We start from the raw sequence: 19060 nt of genomic DNA, 5'->3' as shown, positions 1-19060 counted from the left end.
CCCGTTCTGTCATGTTCTGCTGCCATCCTGTGCCCCCGTTCTGTCATGTGCTGCTCCCATCCTGCGCCCCCGTTCTGTCATGTGCTGCTCCCATCCTGCGCCCGTTCTGTCATGTGCTGCTGCCATCCTGCGCCCCCGTTCTGTCATGTGCTGCTCCCATCCTGCGCCCCCGTTCTGTCATGTGCTGCTCCCATCCTGCGCCCCGTTCTGTCATGTGCTGCTCCCATCCTGCGCCCCCGTTCTGTCATGTGCTGCTCCCATCCTGCGCCCGTTCTGTCATGTGCTGCTGCCATCCTGCGCCCCCGTTCTGTCATGTGCTGCTCCCATCCTGCGCCCCCGTTCTGTCATGTGCTGCTCCCATCCTGCGCCACCATTGTATTATATGCCCCCCCATAAGATGCTCCATTATATATGCCCCGTATGCTGCCATATATAAAAAAAAAAAATACCATACTCACCTATCGTCGCTGGGCTCCGAGTGCTGGGGGGCCTGAGCAGGCGGGGACACCGGCGCGCTGTGGGGGTCAGGTGCCGGAGTCACCGCTAGCTCAGGCCCCCAGCACTTGCTATACTCACCTGTCTGTCCCGTTCCAGCGCTGCGCGCCGCCATCTTCCGGCTCCTCTGGCTGTGACTGTTCAGTCAGAGGGCGGCGCATTAAGCGCGTCATCGTGCCCTCTGAACTGGAAACATCACAGCAGAGGACCCGGGAGACGGAGCCGCACGCAGCGCTGGAACGGGGGACAGGTGAATATACTCACCCTCCTGGCGGTCCCTGACTCTCCGGTGGACATCGCGGTGTGCGTTCAGTGTTTACGCATACCGCAATCTCCTGGGAGCGTCACTCTGTGAGGCCCAGACTGCGCCGGCGCTTGCGCAGTATATAAAGGCTTCCGACAAAGTGACGCTCCCAGCGTTATAGATATCCCCTGTATATGTACATACAGTTGTGCTCAAAAGTTTACATACCCCGGCAGAATCTTTGCTTTCTTGGTATTTTTTCAGAGAATATGAATGCTAGCACCAAAACCTTTTCTCCACTCATGGTTAGTGGTCGGGTGAAGCCATTTATTGTCAAACTACTGTGTTTTCTCTTTTTACATCATAATGACAACCCAAAGCATCCAAATGACCCTGATCAAAAGTTCACATACCCTATTCCTTAATACCGTGTATTGCCCCTCTAACATCAATGACAGCTTGAAGTCTTTTGTGGTAGTTGTGGATGAGGTTCTTTATTTTCTCAGATGGTAAAGCTGCCCACTCTTTTTGGCAAATAGCCACCAGTTCCTGCAAATTCCTGGGCTGTCTAGCATGAACTGCGCACTTGAGATCTCCCCAGAGTGGCTCAATGATATTGAGGTCAGGAGACTGAGATGGCCACTCCAGAACCTTCAATTGTTATGCTCTAGCCAATGACAGGTCGACTTGGCCTTGTGTTTTGGATCGTTGTCATGTTGGAACGTCCAAGTACGTCTCATGCGCATCTTCCGGGCTGATGAGTGCAAATTTGCCTCCAGTATTTGCTGATAAAATGCTACATTCATCTTTCCTTCAACTTTGATTAAGTTTCCTGTGCCTTTATAGCTCGCACATCCCCAAAAACATCAGCGATCCACCTCCGTGCTTTACAGTAGGAATGGTGTTCCATTGATCATATGCCTTGTTGACCTCTTTCCAAATGTAACGTTTATGGTTGTGTTCAAAAAGTTAAATTTTGGTCTCCTGACTCCAACTTACCTTGTTCCAGAAGTTTTGAGGCTTGTCTCTGTGCTGTTTTGTGCATTGTACGCTTTTGTGGCATTTGAGCAGTAATGGCTTTCTTCTGGCGACTCGACTATGCAGACCATTTTTCTTCAAGTACTTACTTATTGTGCATCTTGAAGCAGCCACACCGCTAGTTTTCAGAGTCCAGTATTTCAACTGATGTTATTTATGGGTTTTCCTTTACATCCCGAACAATTTTACTGGCAGTTTTGGACGACATTGTTTTTGGTCTACCTTACTCTGGTTTTGATTTTACAGAGCCCCTGATTTTCCATTTGTTAATCACAGTTTGAACGCTGCTGACTGGCATTATCAATTCCTTGGATATCTTTTTGTATCCCTTTCCTATTTTATACAGTTCAATTACATTTTCTCGTCGATCCGATGACAATTCTTTTGCTTTCCCCATGACTCGCAATCCAGAAACGTCAGTGGCTGGATGGAAGACGCAAGAGTCTGTCTGGATCCCATAAACTTACTCAGCTTTTATGCACACACTGATTACAAGCAAACAGGTCACAGGTGAGGATGTTGTTACCTTTTAGGAGCCATTCAATCCCATTTGTGTCAAGTTCTGTGCATGTTATCAGGCCAGAATCACCAGGGTACGTGAACTTTTGAGCAGGGTCATTTGGATGTTTTGGGTTATCATTATGATTTAAAAAGTGAAAACACAGTTGTTTGACAATAAATGGCTTCATCCAACCACTTACCATGAGTGAAGAAAAAGTTTTGGTGTTATCATTCATATTCTCTGAAAAAAAGAAAAGCAAAACCTCTGCTGGGGTATGTAAACTTTTGAGCACAACTGTATGTACTGCACTGATCATAGAGAACATCACCTGTACAGGTTCTTCTCACAAAATTAGAATTTCAAAAAGTTAACTTTTCAGTTCTTCAATACAAAACTAAAACTCATATATTCTTTAGTCATTACACATAGTGATCTGTTTCACGTGTTTATTTCTGTTAATGTTGATGATTATGGCTTACATCCAATGAAAACCCAAGTCATTATCTCAGTAAATTAGAATACTTTAGAACACCAGCTTGTAAAATGATTTTAAAATCCAAAATGTTGGACTACTGAAATGTATGTAAAGTAAATGCACTCAATACTTGGTCGGGGCTCCTTTTCCATCAGTGCGGCATGGAGGCAATCAGCCTGTGGCACTACTGAGGGGTTATGGAAGCCCAGGTAGCTTTGATGGCAGCCTTCAGCTCGTCTGCATTGTTGGGTCCGGTGTCTCTCATCTTGCTCATGACAATACTCCATAGATTCTCTATGGGGTTAAGGTCGAGCGAGTTTTGTGCCAATCAAGCCCAGTGATACTGTTGTTTTTACACCAGGTATTGGTACTTTTGGCAGTGTGGACAGGTGCCAAGTCCTGCTGGAGAATGAAATTTCTATTTCCATAAAGCTTGTCGGCAGATGAAAGCATGAAGTGCTCTAAAATTTCCTGGTAGACGGCTGCGCTGACTTTGGTCTTGATAAAACACATTGGACCTACACCAGCAGATGACATGGCTCCCCAAACCATCACCGGTTGTGGAGACTTCACACTAGACCTCCAGCAGCTTTGGATTGTGGCCTCTCCACTCTTCCTCCAGACTCTGGGACCTTGATATCCAAATGAAATGTAAAATTTACTTTAATCTGAAAACAACACCTTGAACCACTGACAACAGTCCAGTTCTTTTCTCCTTGGCCCAGGTAAGATGCTTCTGGCGTTGTCTATTGGTCATGAGTGGCTTCACACAAGGAATGCGACACTTTTAGCCCATGTCTTGGATACGTCTGTGTGTGGTGGCTCTTGAAGCAATGACTCCAGCAGCAGTCCTTTCCTTGTGAATCTCCCCCACATCTTTGAATGGCCTTTTCTTAACAATCCTTTCAAGGCTGCGGTTATCCCGGTTGCTTGTGCACCTTTTTCTACCACACTTTTTCCTTCCACTCAACTTTCCATTAATATGCTTGGATACAGCACTCTGAACAGCCAACTTCTTTAGCAATGACCTCTTGTGGCTTACCCTCCTTGTGGACTGCGTCAGTGACTGCCTTCTTGACATCTGTCAGTCATAATCACAATTTTCGTACTAACATATAATGTTGCCGAATGAAGAGATCCAGTACTTAATCAAAAAGATAAAATTCAATGGTTTATTGATAATAATCTTAAAAAATCAAAACAACGTGTTAAAACAATAATAGAGCACCCTTACTAAGAGAGACACTGCCTGATATACAAATATATACCCAGTCCAAAACACAGAGCTATATGGGTGTATACGGGGTAATAATATAAGCCCATCAATTTATGAGCAGTACATTTTACTTGGCATGTGCCCTACATCTCCGACTTGGCTAAATGAAGGCTACTGAGGCATGCAATCATAGGAATATAATACAACATATTACCAAAGAGATAGATTGCATCCTTGAGTAAATGGCAGCGTCCCTCCTCATCCCGACGCGCGTTTCGCATCCCACTGCTTCCGGGGCCATCAGTCAGCAGTCTTCCCCATGATTGTGGAGCTACTGAAACAGACTAAGGGACCTTTTTAAATGATTAGGAAGCCTTTGCCGGTGTTTTTGTCAATTCTAATTTACTGAGATAATGACTTTTGGATTTTCATAGGCTGTAAACAATAGTCATCAACATTAACAGAAATAAACACTTGAAATAGATCACTCTATTTGTAATGACTCAATATTCTTATTATTTATATAGCACCATTGATTCCATGGTGCTGTACATGAGAAGGGGTTACATACAAATTACAGATATCACTTACAGTAAGCAAAATAACAATTAGACTGATACAGAGGGGCGAGGACCCTGCCCTTGCGGGGTTACATTCTACAGAGTGGTGGGGAAGGAGACAGTAGGTCGAGGGTTGCAGCAGGTCCGGTGTTGGTGAGACGGTAGCTCCGGTAGTCGTGATGAGACAGCGAGGTCAGTGCAGGCTGTAAGCTTTCCTGGAGAGGTGGGTTTTTAGGTTCTGTCTGAAGGATCTGAATGTGGTTGATAGTCGGACGTGTTGGGGCAAAGAATTCTAGAGGATGGGGGATATTCGGGAGAAGACTCGGAGGCGGTTGGGTGAGGAGCGAATAAGTGTGGAGGAGAGAAGGAGGTCTTGGGAGGACCGGAGATTAAGTGAGGGAAGATATCGGGAGGTTAGTTCAGAGATATATGTAGGAGACAGGTTATGGTTGGCTTTGTAGGTCAGTGTTAGTAATTTGAATGGGATACGTTGAGTTAATGGGAGCCAGTGAAGAGAAGAGGGAGGAAGTGGAGGAGTAGCAAGGAGAGAGATGAATAAGTCGGGCAGCAGAGTTGAGGACAGACTGGAGAGGTGCAAGGGTGTTAGCAGGGAGGCCACAGAAAAGGATGTTGCAGTAGTTGAGGTGAGAGATGTTGAGGGCATGCACAAGCATTTTAGTAGATTGACGGCTGAGGAAAGGACGGATTCTGGAGATGTTTTTGAGCTGGAGGCGACAAGAGGTGGAAAGAGCTTGGATGTGCAGTTTGATGGACAGGGCAGAGTCCAGGGTTACTTCGAGGAAACAGACTTCCGGTACGGGGGGAAAGCGTGATGTCGTTAATTGCGATATATAGGTCAGGTAAGGAAGATCTATGAGATGGAGGAAAGATGATGAGTTCAGATTTGTCCACATTGAGTTTGAGTAAGAGAAAGGAGAAGAAGGAGGATATGGCTGATACACTCTGGAATTCTGGACAGCAGAGAGGTGACATCTGGGCCAGAGAGGTAGATCTGAGTGTCAGCATCATGGGATGGGATGAGGAGGTAGTGTGGGAGTGGGAGACACTGAATGTGCGGTTGTTGAGGTATGAGGAGATCCAGGATAGGGCAAGGTCTTTGATGCCAAAGGAGGCAGTGTAGTAGGAGGCAGTGTTCAACTGTGTCGAAAGACGACAGGTCTAAAAGGAGGAGTACTGAGTATTGTCCATTAGCTTTGGCTGTAAGTAGGTCACTAGTAATTTTGGTCAGGTCTGTCTCAGTTGAGTGATGGGGGCGGAAACCAGATTGTAGATTGTCAAAGAGCAACTTAGATGAGAGGTGGAGAAAAGTTCAGCGTGGACGTGCTGCTCCAGGAGTTTGGAAGCGAATGGGATCAGTGATATTGGGCGATAGTTGGACATAGCAGTTGGATCAAGGGTTGGCATTTTAAGAATAGGTGTGATTGTGGCATGTTTGAAAGCAGAAGGGAAGGTGCCAGAAGTTAGTGATAGGTTGAAGAGGTGGGTTAGGGGTGGCATAAGAGTGGCAGTGAGGTTGGGCAGGAGATGGGATGGGGTCGAGCGCACAGGTGGTGAGGTGCGATTTGGAGAGGAAACAATTAAGCCCCATTTCAGTGATGTTGGATGGGGAGGTTATGGGGTTTGGGCATTGGTCTGGTATACAAAGGGGTTGTGGTGGTTGATATGAGTTTCACTTTTTGTATTGCAGAACTGAGATAAATTAACTTTTTGATGATATTCTAACTTTGTGAGAAGCACTGGGGTGTTTGGGGGGGGAGTGAATGTATGTGTGTGTATATGTGTGTGTGTGTGTGTGTATACACACACACACACACACACACCAAAAGTTTGGGCACACCTTCTCATTTAAAGATTTTTCTGTATTTTCATAACTATGAAAATTGTAAATTCACACTGAAGGAATCAAAACTATGAATTAACACATGTGGAATAATAGTGCTAATAATTTTATTTATATAGTGCCAACATATTCCGCAGTGCTTTACAAATTATAGAGGGGATTTGTACAAGTCAATAGACATTACAGCATAACAAAAATAACAGTTCAAAATAGATACCAAGAGGAGTGAGGGCCCTGCTGGCAAGCTTACAATCTATAGGAACAAGGGAGACACGAGAGGTGGATGGTAACAATTGCTTTCGCTGTTCGGACCAGACATAGTGTAAGGATCGGGTGTTCATGTAAAGCTGCATGAACCAGTTAACAGCCTAAGTATGTAACAGTACAGACACAGAGGACTATTAACTGCATAAAGTGTATGAGAACATGATGTGAGGAACCTGATTAAGGTTTAAGGTGTGTGGGTTTTTTTTTCCATTTTTTTTTAATGGGATAGTTAGGTTAATGGGTTGAGGCGGTAGGCCAGTCTGAACCAATGCATTTTTAGGGTGCACTTAAAACCATGGGGATTGGGGATTAATCTTATTAACCTGGATAGTGCATTCCAAAGAATTGGTGAAGCACGTGAAAAGTCTTGGAGACGGGAGTGGGAGGTTCTGATTATTGAGGATGAAAGTAGAGCACGGGTAGGGTGGTAGGCTGAGACCAGGGAGGAGATGTAGGGTGGTGCTGAGCCATGGAGCGCTTTGTGGATGTGGGTAATAGTTTTGTACTGGATTCTTGAGTAGATGGGTAACCAGTGTAATGACTGGCACAAGGTAGAGGCATCGGTGTAACGGTTGGTGAGTAATATAATCCTGGCAGCAGCATTCAGGACAGATTGGAGCGGGGAGAGTTTGGTAAGACGGAGGCCAATTAAGTGAGAGTTGCAATAGTCCAGACGAAAATGAATGAGTGAAACAGTAAGAGTTTTTGCAGCGTCGAAAGTAAGAAAATGGCAGATTCTACAAATGTGGAATTATATACTTAACAAAAAAGTGTGAAACAGCTGAAAATATGTCTTATATTCTAGATTCTTCAAAGTAGCCACCTTTTGCTTTGATGACTGCTTTGCATACTCTTGGCATTCTCTTGATGAGCTTCAAGAGGTAGTCACCGGAAATGGTCTTCCACCAATCTTGCAGGAGTTCCCAGAGAGGTTTAGCGTTTGTTGGCCCTTTTGCCTTCACTCTGCGGTCCATCTCACCCCAAACCATCTCGATTGGGTTCAGGTCTGGTGACTTTGGAGGCCAGGTCATCTGGCGTAGCACCCCATCACTCTCCTTGGTCAAATAGCCCTTACAAAGCCTGGAGGTGTGTTTGGGGTCATTGTCCTGTTGAAAAATAAATGATGGTCCAACTAAACACAAACTGGATGGAATAGCATGCCGCTGCAAGATGCTGTGGTAGCCATGCTTGTTCAGTATGCCTTCAATTTTGAATAAATCCCCAACAGTGTCACCAACAAAGCACCCCCACACCATCACACCTCCTCCTCCATGCTTCACGGTGGGAACCAGGCATGAAGAGTCCATCCGTTCACCTTTTCTGCGTCACACAAAGACACGGTGGTTGAAACCAAAGATCTCAAATTTGGACTCATGAGACTAAAGCACAGATTTCCACTGGTCTAATGTCCATTCCTTGTGTTCTGTAGCCCAAACAAGTCTCTTCTGCTTGTTGCCTGTCCTTATCCGTGGTTTCCTGGCAGCTATTTTACCATGAAGGCGTGCTGCACAAAGTCTCCTCTTAACAGTTGTTGTAGAGATGTCTGCTGCTAGAACTCTGTGTGGCTTTGAACTGGTGTCTAATCTGAGCTGCTGTTAACCTGCGATTTCTGAGGCTGGTGACTCGGATAAACTTATCCTCAGAAGCAGAGGTGACTCTTGGTCTTCCTTTCCTGGGGCGGTCCTCATGTGAGCCAGTTTCTTTGTAGCACTTGATGGTTTTTGCCACTGCACTTGGGGACACTTTCAAAGTTTTCCCAATTTTTCGGACTGACTGACTTTCATTTCTTAAAGTAATGATGGCCACTTGTTTTTCTTTACTTAGCTGCTTTTTTTCTTGCCATAATACAAATTCTAACAGTCTATTCAGTAAGACTATCAGCTGTGTATCCACCAGACTTCTGCACAACACAACTGATAGTCCCAACCCCATTTATAAGGCAAGAAATCCCACTTATTAAACCTGACAGGGCACACCTGTGAAGTGAAAACCATCCCCGGTGACTACCTCTTGAAGCTCATCAAGAGAATGCCAAGAGTGTGCAAAGCAGTCACCAAAGCAAAAGGTGGTTACTTTGAAGAACCTAGAATATAAGACATAATTTCAGTTGTTCCACACTTTTTCGTTAAGTATATAATTCCACATGTGTTAATTCATAGTTTTGATGCCTTCAGTGTGATTGTACAATTTTCATAGTCATAAAAATACAGGAAAATCTTTAAATGAGAAGGTGTGTCCAAACTTTTGGTCTGTACCGTATAATATATGAGAGAGAGAGGCAGCGCACCAGTTCCAAGTGAAAAAGTGCTATTTAGTAGCCCAAAATGGTGACGTTTCGGCTCAAAGTTGTGAGCCTTTTTCAAGCCATATACACGCTGCTCTGATCATAGAGAACATCGGCTGTGTTTATATATACAGTTGAAACCAGAATTTTCCATCCACTATATATAAAGACACAGCTGCATGTTTTTCTCACTATCTGACATGAATTCAGAAGAAACCTGTCCCGTTTTAGGTCAGTTAGGATTACCATAATCATTAACATTTGCCAAATGCCAGAATAATGAGAGAGATAATTTACGTCGGAATATGTTTGTGGTTTCTGCTACTGGGGGTAGCTGAGACCCTGTAGAACATGTATAAATTACAAATCACATTGTATAAATATAAATTTATTTGCATTTTACAGTGAGATATAAGTATTTGATCCCCCACCAACCATTAAGATTTCTGGCTCCTAGAGACCAGTTAGACGATCCTCATCAACTTGTTACCTGCATTAAAGACAGCTGTTTTACATAGTCACCTTTATAAAAGACTCCTGTCCACAGACTCCATTACTCAGTCAGACTCTAACCTCTACAACATGGGCAAGACCAAAGATTTTTCTGAGGATGTTAGGGACAAGATCATAGATCTGCACAAAGCTGAAATGGGCTACAAAACCGTAAGTAAGACGCTGGGTGAGAAGGAGACAACTGTTGGTGCAATAGTAAGAAAATGGAGGAAATACAAAATTACTGCCCATCGACATCGATCTGGGGCACCATGCAAAATCTCACCTCGTGGGGTATCCTTGATCATGAGGAAGAAGGTGAGAGATCAGCCAAAAACTACACAGGGGGGAACTAGACTGTTCATGTCTTTGTCGGTGGGCAAACTTACAAAATCAGCAAGGGATCAAATACTTATTTCCCCCACTGTACGTTCTGCACTGATCATAGAGAACATCCAATGTCCGATTTGAAAAGAATTGCAAAACGAAGAAAGAAAAAAAAAATCCACATCCCATCCAGAGTTTCCACAATCTTGTTAACATGCAGCAGAAAATTTACACATCAATGTTGTGTACCACTTAGGGGAAACATTGTGCGGCAAAATGAAATGGCGAGCCACTTACTTCCTACATATCCCAGAGCTGAAGAATAGTCCTGTTTAGTGTGAATGAGACTGCTCCTAGTGTGCATCCACTGCAGGAATCTAAGATTTATCTTGGAATCACAGAAAACTGTTGGATTAGAAGGTGATGTGTTGACAGCCCCTTAGGGGATCCGTTCATACAGTGTATTGTGACCCCATGGGCAGGTGAATCGATATCAGGCTTTTAATGTTTTATTATATTGCTCCTTACAACTTGCATTAGTTCATTGTCTTATGTGAATGTTTTTGTCTCTTGCCAGGTGCCCCCCACTTCTCCTGTGCGATCATGGATGTCACTGGTCCTCTCATCCATGTGGACTTCCCAAACGTGGCCAGCTCCCTCCTGGAGAGTCTGAACCAGCAGCGAATAGAAGGGAAGCTGTGTGACGTCTCCATCCATGCACAAGGCCGCGTGTTCCGTGCTCATCGCGCCGTGCTTGCCGCCTCTTCCCCGTACTTCCATGATCAGGTGCTGTTGAAGGGTATGAGCTGTGTGGCTTTGCCAGGTGTGGTCGACCCTGGAGCATTTGAAGCCGTTTTATGCGCTGCCTACACGGGCCGCTTGACTATGCTGGCAGATGAGATTGTCAATTACCTGACCGTGGGCAGCGTGCTTCAGATGTGGCACGTTGTGGACAAGTGCTCTGAACTTCTTAAGGAGTCTCGTACCAACAACAACACCGTCAACATGGAAGGGGCCGGTAGCAGCCGTGGGCCCACCCCACAGAGACTTCACTCCGGCAGAGCCAGTGAGAACCAGTCCCCCAGCAGTAGCAACTACTTTAGTCCACGTGAGGCACCACCAGAACCAGACAGGAGTAGAAGGCGGAGCGATGTCACAAGCGAAGCAGCAGAAGAAGCCGGCACGGAAGAAGAGCCATTCGGGGAGGAAGCGTCGGTGGCTAGCTGCTCTAGTTACCGAAGACCCAGCATTGTCCCCCAGAGACACTGGGTGTTTGTCAAAAAAGAGCGGCCTCACCAAGGTCTGTTACTGACATGTGAAGGTGAAGAGGAGGAAGAGGATGAGGAAGAGCTTGAGGAGGATGAAGAAGAGGAAAAACTGAATATCAGCGATGTTCGCACTCTCAATGCCCCAGAAGAACAGGTGAATTTCTGTGAGCCTTCAGATGGGATGCCTTATGAAGAATCATCTGGTAATGACCCCTGTTACCCACAGGGACCTCCTCTTCTGCCTCTGGACATGCAAGGAAACCAGTTGCTGTTGCTGCCTTCAGGACATGGTGCAGCCGGGCAAGGAGGGACCGGGACAAGCCAAGGAGAAGGTGGCAAAATTTTCCTATGCCACTGTGGAAAAGCATTCTCCCACAAGAGCATGCGTGATCGCCATGTTAATATGCATCTCAACCTACGACCGTTTGACTGCCCTGTTTGTGGAAAAAAGTTCAAGATGAAGCATCACCTAACTGAGCACATGAAGACGCACACCGGAGTCAAACCGTACGAGTGTGAAGTGTGTGCCAAGAAGTTTATGTGGAGAGACAGCTTTATGAGACATCGTGGACACTGCGAGAGGCGGCATAGGGCCAGTGCGGGTGGAGCAGGAGCAGTGGGCGGAGAGGGAGCAGGGCAAGGGATTATTGAGACCCCATCTGTGTAACACTGGTGGGGGGCAGTGAGTGGAGGTAGAGTGGCAAATGAAGGGGCAAGTAATAATGGAGACCTCCGTAGGATGAAGACTACAAAAAAAAACTATAGAAATAGTGCTGGAAATGTTCTGAGGCTTCAAGAAGAGTTAACCTGGGGTCAGTGTAAGAGACTTGGGCCTTTATTATGGAGCCTTCTTGTTATTGTGGAGGACAGATTTGAGTGTGACTAGAGAAGTCTTACACGGACTTGCCTTCTGCACTCCCACCCAAAGTTCCTCCCTCCATAATGTAATCTGCAATATAATCTCCTTCCTGCACTGCCCGTCTAGTCTTCTTCTGCCCCTCTCACCCACTCAAGCACAAGCTGCCCCTTCCCTACAAAGACTTCAACCCTTGATTGGTAACATTGCACCACAAATGACCGATGCACATGGTGTCCTTCAGTATTGTCCTGCATCACCTTGTATTGATATGACAGTAGTCCTTGGTCTGACATTGCTCCTCCCTCACTAGGAGAGGAGTGCGGTACGTGCCGTTGTGAAGGAATCTCCGCACTTGTGCAGTATTTTTAGTTTTTAAGCAAAATGAGCACGATGAGTTATGACTAATCAGTCCCAGCTGTCTTTTCTTTTGCACATTATTTATAAGGGTGGTAATGTTGGGAAATCAGCATTGCCGTGTTCAGTCAGATCCCTTATGGAGATCTCAAATGAGATGTTGACCCTGAGAAGAATCAACTTTATCATGGAGAACAAGGATCATGTTTACATCCATGGTTTTGGTGATGATCACTATTCACTGTAGCCCCTGCTATATGCTCATATATATCTCATATATGATGAAGGAAGGGCCTGGCCACTGAGGGAGAGAACTGATTTGGATCTAGTGAAGGAGGCATCTACTGAAGACACTTGAGGACATCCTTGGTTTGGGTTTATAGGCTTCTCCAGATGACTTTGAGTGGATGAAATGCCAACTTAGTGCTTTTATGGGGTGTCCTCCTTCTATCCTCCAATAGAATATAAGCTAATCCAGTGTAAAGAAGGGGGAACACTACAGTATTTGACTGTCAGACCGAACACCCGGACGCTTTGGAAACGACAATTTTGTGGGCTAATGATCATATGGTCTGTGGAATGCCTAAGAACCAACGTGGCCACCGAGGTGCGTTGTCCGACTGTCTTTCATGAAGTCGGATATATATTTATGTATATATATATATATATTTATGCCACGCTGGTTTCTAGATAATTCATAGACTTCATTTTTTATTCATTTGAAGTACAACCCCCCCAACAAGGCTGATTCCTCTGTGTACAGATGTCTGGTCTACTACACCTATAATGGAAGCAGCCATTGCGTTGTTGATGTGCAATGGTCATCGATGAGGGAGATTTTGCTTCCTCCTGGACTTTAATGTCACCCATTGTTTAAAATGGGTGTAAATGGGAATCCAGTGCATTGAACTGATGTTTCTGAAGAAATTCGCATAACGTCTGCAGATCAGAAACCTGCTCATTGTCTACATGTATCTAAGCTGAACGCTACTGTTGTGGGAATACCTGCAAACAAATTGATATGTGTACCGATAGAGAAATCGGAGACCCCGGCCTTCACTTACTATATTTCTCTATACATATATTTGTGCAATAAGGCTACGTCGTGGTTCTAGAAGACAGATACTAGTATGTGTACTCACCTCATATGCCTCTACATACATTATACGCCCAACGCAAGACATACAGGTACATGGAGGTGGTGCTCAGGTACATGGAGGTGGTGCGCTGCTGGTGTCACTCGGTGATTCCTGTCACCAATTGTTTTTTTTATTGCTCTGATTCGTTTTACATAGTATATGATGCCGCTCAGTCTAGTCTGATACATAGTTTAGCACAGTAGCTGTGTACATTATTAGGGACATTTACTAAGATCGGAGCTCTGGAGTAAACTGCGCTAAGTATACGTGCCTGTCCGCAGCTTACGTGAAGGCAGATATGACCTGGCAGAGGTTTCCATTCTAATTTTTTCCGATTTCTGGTCTATACTATAGTAAATCCGCGGGCAGCACCACGCCCTTCTAAGCTGAGCCTAGTTTTGTGGTGGGGTCAGTTTAGAAAATGGTAAAAACTTACGACTTTTTGACACCAAAATTGGCGTGCATAGTCCTTCTCCTCGCTCCTCACCTCCATGTGTAGTCTCCATCTGAAGGAGGCAACACATCCACAAGTGGTCTCCAGTCTGTGGCTCTGCAGCTGTCAGGGCATGCTGGGAATTGTAGATTCGCAATAGCTGGAGAGCCACAGCTTGGGGACCATTGAGGTACGCTGGAGACTCTCATGTCTTTCTCACCATTGATGAGATTTCCTGATGGTGACACTGGAGCGGTCAGACTTCTCATGGACAAACACGCTGGTTCCCATATGCACGATGCACAGCGATATGAGGGCCGCCATATACAGGCCGTGCAAACGTTTTAGGCAGGTGGGTAAAAATGATGCAAAGTAAGAAGCTTTCAAAATAAAAGTGTTGATAGTTATTATTAACAAAATGCAAAAGTGAATGAACAAAAGTGAAATCTAAATCTGGCGTGACTGCCCTTTACCTTCAAAGAGCATTAGAGGTTATCCACTGCTTTAGCATTGATGACCTATACTTAGGATAAGTCATCAATGTCTGATCAGTCGGGGTCTGACACCCGGCCCTCCCAGGGAGGCAGGAGGCAGATGTGTAGTACCCTGCATCTGCCACTATCAGAAGATGGCCTGCTCTGTAAGTACGTCCGTCCGTCAGCCGCTGACACCCATAATAGGTGCTGTTGTGAATTCCGTTCTTGGGCTCCCTCCGGTGGTTGTAAATGGCACTTTTGTGAATTCTGCCCTTGGGCTCCCTCTGGTGGTCTTGAGGTGAACTGCCGCTCCTTGGGTTTAGCTTTAGCAGCTGCTTTCACTAATCATCTCTCCTGGCTCTGCTATTTAACCTGGCTCTAGTCTTCAGCCTATGCCACTTGTCAATGTTCTCTGGCTGGATTCACATCTCTGCTTGGATTCTCCTGGTTTCCTGACCAGTTCTGCAAAGATAAGTTCTGGCTTTGCTCATTTCAGTCCACATGTTGTGGACTTATTGTTCTGTGCATTCTATTTTTGTCCAGCTTGTCATTATGGATTTTTTCTGTTAGCTGGAAGCTCTGGGAAGCAGATTTACCCTCCACACCTTTAGTCAGGTGTGGAGATTTTGTAAACTCTGTGTGGATTGTTTTGTAGTTTTTATACTGACCGCACAGTATCCTTTCCTGTCCTATCTATCAAGCTAGACTGGCCTCCTATGCTAAAATCTGATTTCATCTCTGCGTATGTTATTTTCCCCTCCTCTCACCGTCAATATTTGTGGGGGGCTATCTTTCCTTTGGGGATTTTCTCTGAGGCAAGATAGGTTTCCTGTTTCCATCTTTAGGGGAAGTTAGATCTTAGGCTGTGCCGAGGGGTCTAGGGAGCGTCAGGTACCCCCCACGGCTATTTCTAGTTGTGCTGCTAGGTTCAGGGTCTGCGGTCAGTACAGATACCACCTCCTTCAGAGCTTGTCTCATGTTGTTCCTAAACCACCAGATCATAACAAGGTGCTGGGTGTTGGACCCCAACGGATCAGATATTGATGACCTAACCAAAAATGTGGTGTTAAAGAAGGAAAGTGGTAGACAACCTTTTTTAATTCTAATCGTTAACACTTGTACAAAAATCAGAGATTTTGTAGGACTATAGTCAGGTGTATGAGTGACTAATTCTATCATACAGGTGAGAATGATCATTATTTTCTTAGGCAGGTGGAAACACAGGTCACTAACTGAAAAAGAAACAGCGGTCTTTGAGGCTCAACATTGGGTGAAGAATAGACAATAGACAAACCCTGATACAAAGGTGAAGTTGTGGAAGACTATCATGCCACAGGTCATACACCATGAGAAGACTGAGCAAAGCAGCAAGACACAAGGTAGTCATACTGCATCAGCAAGCTCTCTCCCAGGCAAGAATTTCAATTCAGACTGTGGTTTCAACATGGGCTGCTCAAGTCAAGTTCTTTTGAAGAAGCAGCAAGAAATGGGCAACATTGAAGAATGGTCGGCCAGGAAACTTAGTACAGCAGATGAAAGACACTGCATATTTATTTCCTTTCAGAATCAGGAGATGTCCAGTAGTGCCATCAGTTCAGAATTGGGAGCAACTAGGGGAACCCAGCTACACCATCTACTGTTCAGAGAAGTCTGGCCAGAAGTGGTATTCCTGTAATAATTGCAGTAAAAAAACAAAACATACCTTCCACTTTGAAACAAAGACAAAAGTCTCAACTGTACATAAAAACATAGGAACGGAGGTGCAGAAATAGGTCAGCAGGTCTCTGGAGTGAGGAGCCAAAATGTGAAATATTTGGCTGTAACAGAAGACTTTTTTTACGACGGTCTGGAGAGCAGCACAATAACGAGGGTCTGCAGGAGTAGTGTCGCACGGTAGAGGGTCCTGAAAGTTTGTAGCTGCATTTCAGTAAATGGAGTTGGGGATTAATGTTGTCCTCAATGCCGAGAAATCCTCGCAGTTACTTATTCATCATGTAATTCCACCAAGAGGCGTCTGATAAGCTCCAATTTATTCTGCAATCGTACGACAACCCCAAACACTCAGCCAATGTCATTAAGAAGGAGGAGATCTGGAGGTGATGATCCGGAGCCCTGATCTCACATCATCCCACCTGTCCACGATCACATGAAGAGACAGAAGGACAGAAGATCTGGGGTCAGGTCTCCAAGAGCAACCTCCTGCTGTATTCCTTAAAACATTGTGTTCAGGTGACCTAAAAGTGAAAGGGTGGTCACCAAATATTGATGGGATTTAGATTTCTATTTTGCTCATTAACTTTGCATTTTAATAGATGATAGTTTATTTTTTTTAGCATTTCAGCATTTTTTTCCCACACTTGCCTAAAACTTTTGCACAGTCCTGTATATGTCCAATGATGGAACCTCAGATTACTTTACAAAATGTTCTAAAAATCAGCGTAACACGTGAACTCTTGAATGGTTTGTTTCCTATTATCAGGGTGTACGCAGGTCGGGGGCTTCTACCTCTGCTGCTATTTCTGACAGGAGTGATCGTATTGACTTTGCTAATGATGGTGGAACATCAGTGTCAGAGGACATGGTGGAGAGCAGGATGTAGCCACCTTTCCTATATCGTTCCATCTCTTCTGCCTTCGTTAGGCCTGTCTTGCTCCATAGGGAAGAGAGAACTCGTCCCATCCAAAAGAAAAGCATAGGTACGAAAATAACCGAAAATTACCGCAAACAGCCACGGTTTATAATCTGTGTATCGCGATGGCACTAACCACGGTCCAGCAGATCACCAGGTCTCCATTCACAAGAGTAATACCCAACAAGACGTCTTGTCCGTTCCATCGTCATTCACAGAAAGTATATAACAAAAGTGAGTACACCCCTCACATTTTTGTACATATGTTATATCTTTTCATGGGACAATACTAAAAATCTGACAGTGTGATACAATGTAAAGTAGTCAGTGTGCAGCTTGAGTAACAGTGTAAATTTGGTGCCCTCTAAATAACCACACTGCCTTTAATGTCTAAACCGCTGGCAACAAAAGTAAGTACATCCCTAAGTGAAAATGGCCAAAATTGTGCCCAAAGTGTCAATATTTTGTGTGGCCACCATTATTCTCCAGCACTGCCTTAACTCTCTTGGGCATGGAGGTCACTAGAGCTTCACAGATTGCTACTGGAATCGTCTTCTCTCCTCCATGACGACATCACGGAGATGGTGGATGTTGGAGACCTTGTGCTCCTCCACCTTCCATTTGAGGATGCCCCACAGATGCTCATTAGGTCATGCTTGGCCAGTCCAGCACTATTACCCTCAGTTTCTTTACCAAGGCAGTGGTTGCCTTGAAAGTTTGGGGTCATTACCATGTTGGAATACTGCCCTGCAGCCCAGTTTCCAAAGGGAAAGGGATCATGCTCTGCTTCAGTATGGCACAGTACATGTTGGCATTCATGCAGCCTCAAACCATAACACTCCCACCATGCTTGACTGTAGGTAAGACACATTTGTCTTTGTACTCCTTACCTTGTTGCCACCACACACACTTGACAACATTTCAACCAAACCATTTTATCTTGGTCTCATCAGACCACAGGACATGGTTCCAGTAAGCCATGTCCTTAGTCTGCTTGTCTTCAGCGCAGAGTGTTTGCAGCTTTCTTGTGCATCATCTTTAGAAGAGGCTTCCTTCTGGGACATTAGCCATGCAGACCAATTTGATGCAGTGTGCAGTAGCGTAAGGTCTGAGTACTGACTGGCGGATCACCCACCCCTGTAACCTCTGCAGCAATGAGTATGGTCTAAGCACTAACTGGCTGACTCCCTCACCCCTGTAACCTCTGCAGTAATGTGTATGGTCTGAGCACTGACTAGCCGACCCCCCCCCCCCACTACCCCTTTAACCTCTGCAGCAATGTGTATGGTCTGAGCAGTGACCGCCGGACCCCCCACCCCTGTAACCTCTGCAGCAATGTGTATGTTCGGAGCAGTGACAGGCAGACCCCCACCCCTGTAACCTCTGCAGCAATGTTGGCAGCACTCATATTGTGAGTAGACGACCTCTGGATATGACGCTGAGCACCTGCACTCAGCTTCTGTGGGCAACCAGGGCAAGGCCAGACCTGAGTGGAACCAGTCTTGTTACACCGCTGTCTGGTCTTGGCCCCCGTGCTGCAGCTCAGTGTCAGGGTGTTGGCAATCGTCTTATAGCCTTGGCCATCTTTATGTAGAGCAACAATTCACTTTTTTTCAGATCCTCAGAGTTGGCGCCATGATGACCTTCCATTGACTAGTGTGAGAGCGATAACAACAAATTTACCACCCATGCCCCCATTCACACTCAAGATCTTGTACCCCTAATGAGTCACATGACACCGGAGAGGGAAAATAGCAAATTTTACCATTTTCACTTAGGGGTGTACTCACTTTTGTTTCAGGTGGTTTAGACATTAATGGCTGTGTGTTGAGTTATTTAGAGGGAACCAAATTTACACTATTATACAAGCTGCACACTGACTACTGTACATGGTATCATGGTCAGATATGCAGTGATAGAATAAAATATTTACAAAAATGTGAGGGGTGTACTCACTTTTGTGATATACTGTATATACTATCCTCTATGTACATCGCACGCAATGACCTTGTATATACAATCCAGCTGCGTATGGCTGTAGTATGCGGAGTCCTAGAAGTAGGTGCGAGTAGATGTGTGTGATGCTGTATATAGGGTCTCATTCACACACGTATGTATATAACACTGTGCCTCCTAGGGAC

General features: G+C 45.1%; 1 protein-coding gene across 1 annotated transcript in view; it reads left to right on the top strand.

Moving 5' to 3' along the window:
• Positions 1-17664, top strand: part of ZBTB22 (zinc finger and BTB domain containing 22) — a 38307-nt gene extending 20643 nt beyond the window's left edge. The window contains exons 2-3 of the mRNA XM_069746290.1: positions 10339-14494; positions 15299-17664. Of these exons, the coding sequence (XP_069602391.1) occupies positions 10365-11696 (1332 nt within the window). The 5' untranslated portion in view covers positions 10339-10364 and the 3' untranslated portion in view covers positions 11697-14494; positions 15299-17664. The remainder of the gene's footprint in view (positions 1-10338; positions 14495-15298) is intronic.
• The last annotated feature ends 1396 nt before the right edge of the window (positions 17665-19060 follow it).

Source organism: Ranitomeya imitator, chromosome 2, assembly GCF_032444005.1.
Source record: "Ranitomeya imitator isolate aRanImi1 chromosome 2, aRanImi1.pri, whole genome shotgun sequence".
Taxonomy (NCBI): Eukaryota; Metazoa; Chordata; class Amphibia; order Anura; family Dendrobatidae; genus Ranitomeya; species Ranitomeya imitator.
This window is presented reverse-complemented; position numbering and strand designations above follow the sequence as displayed.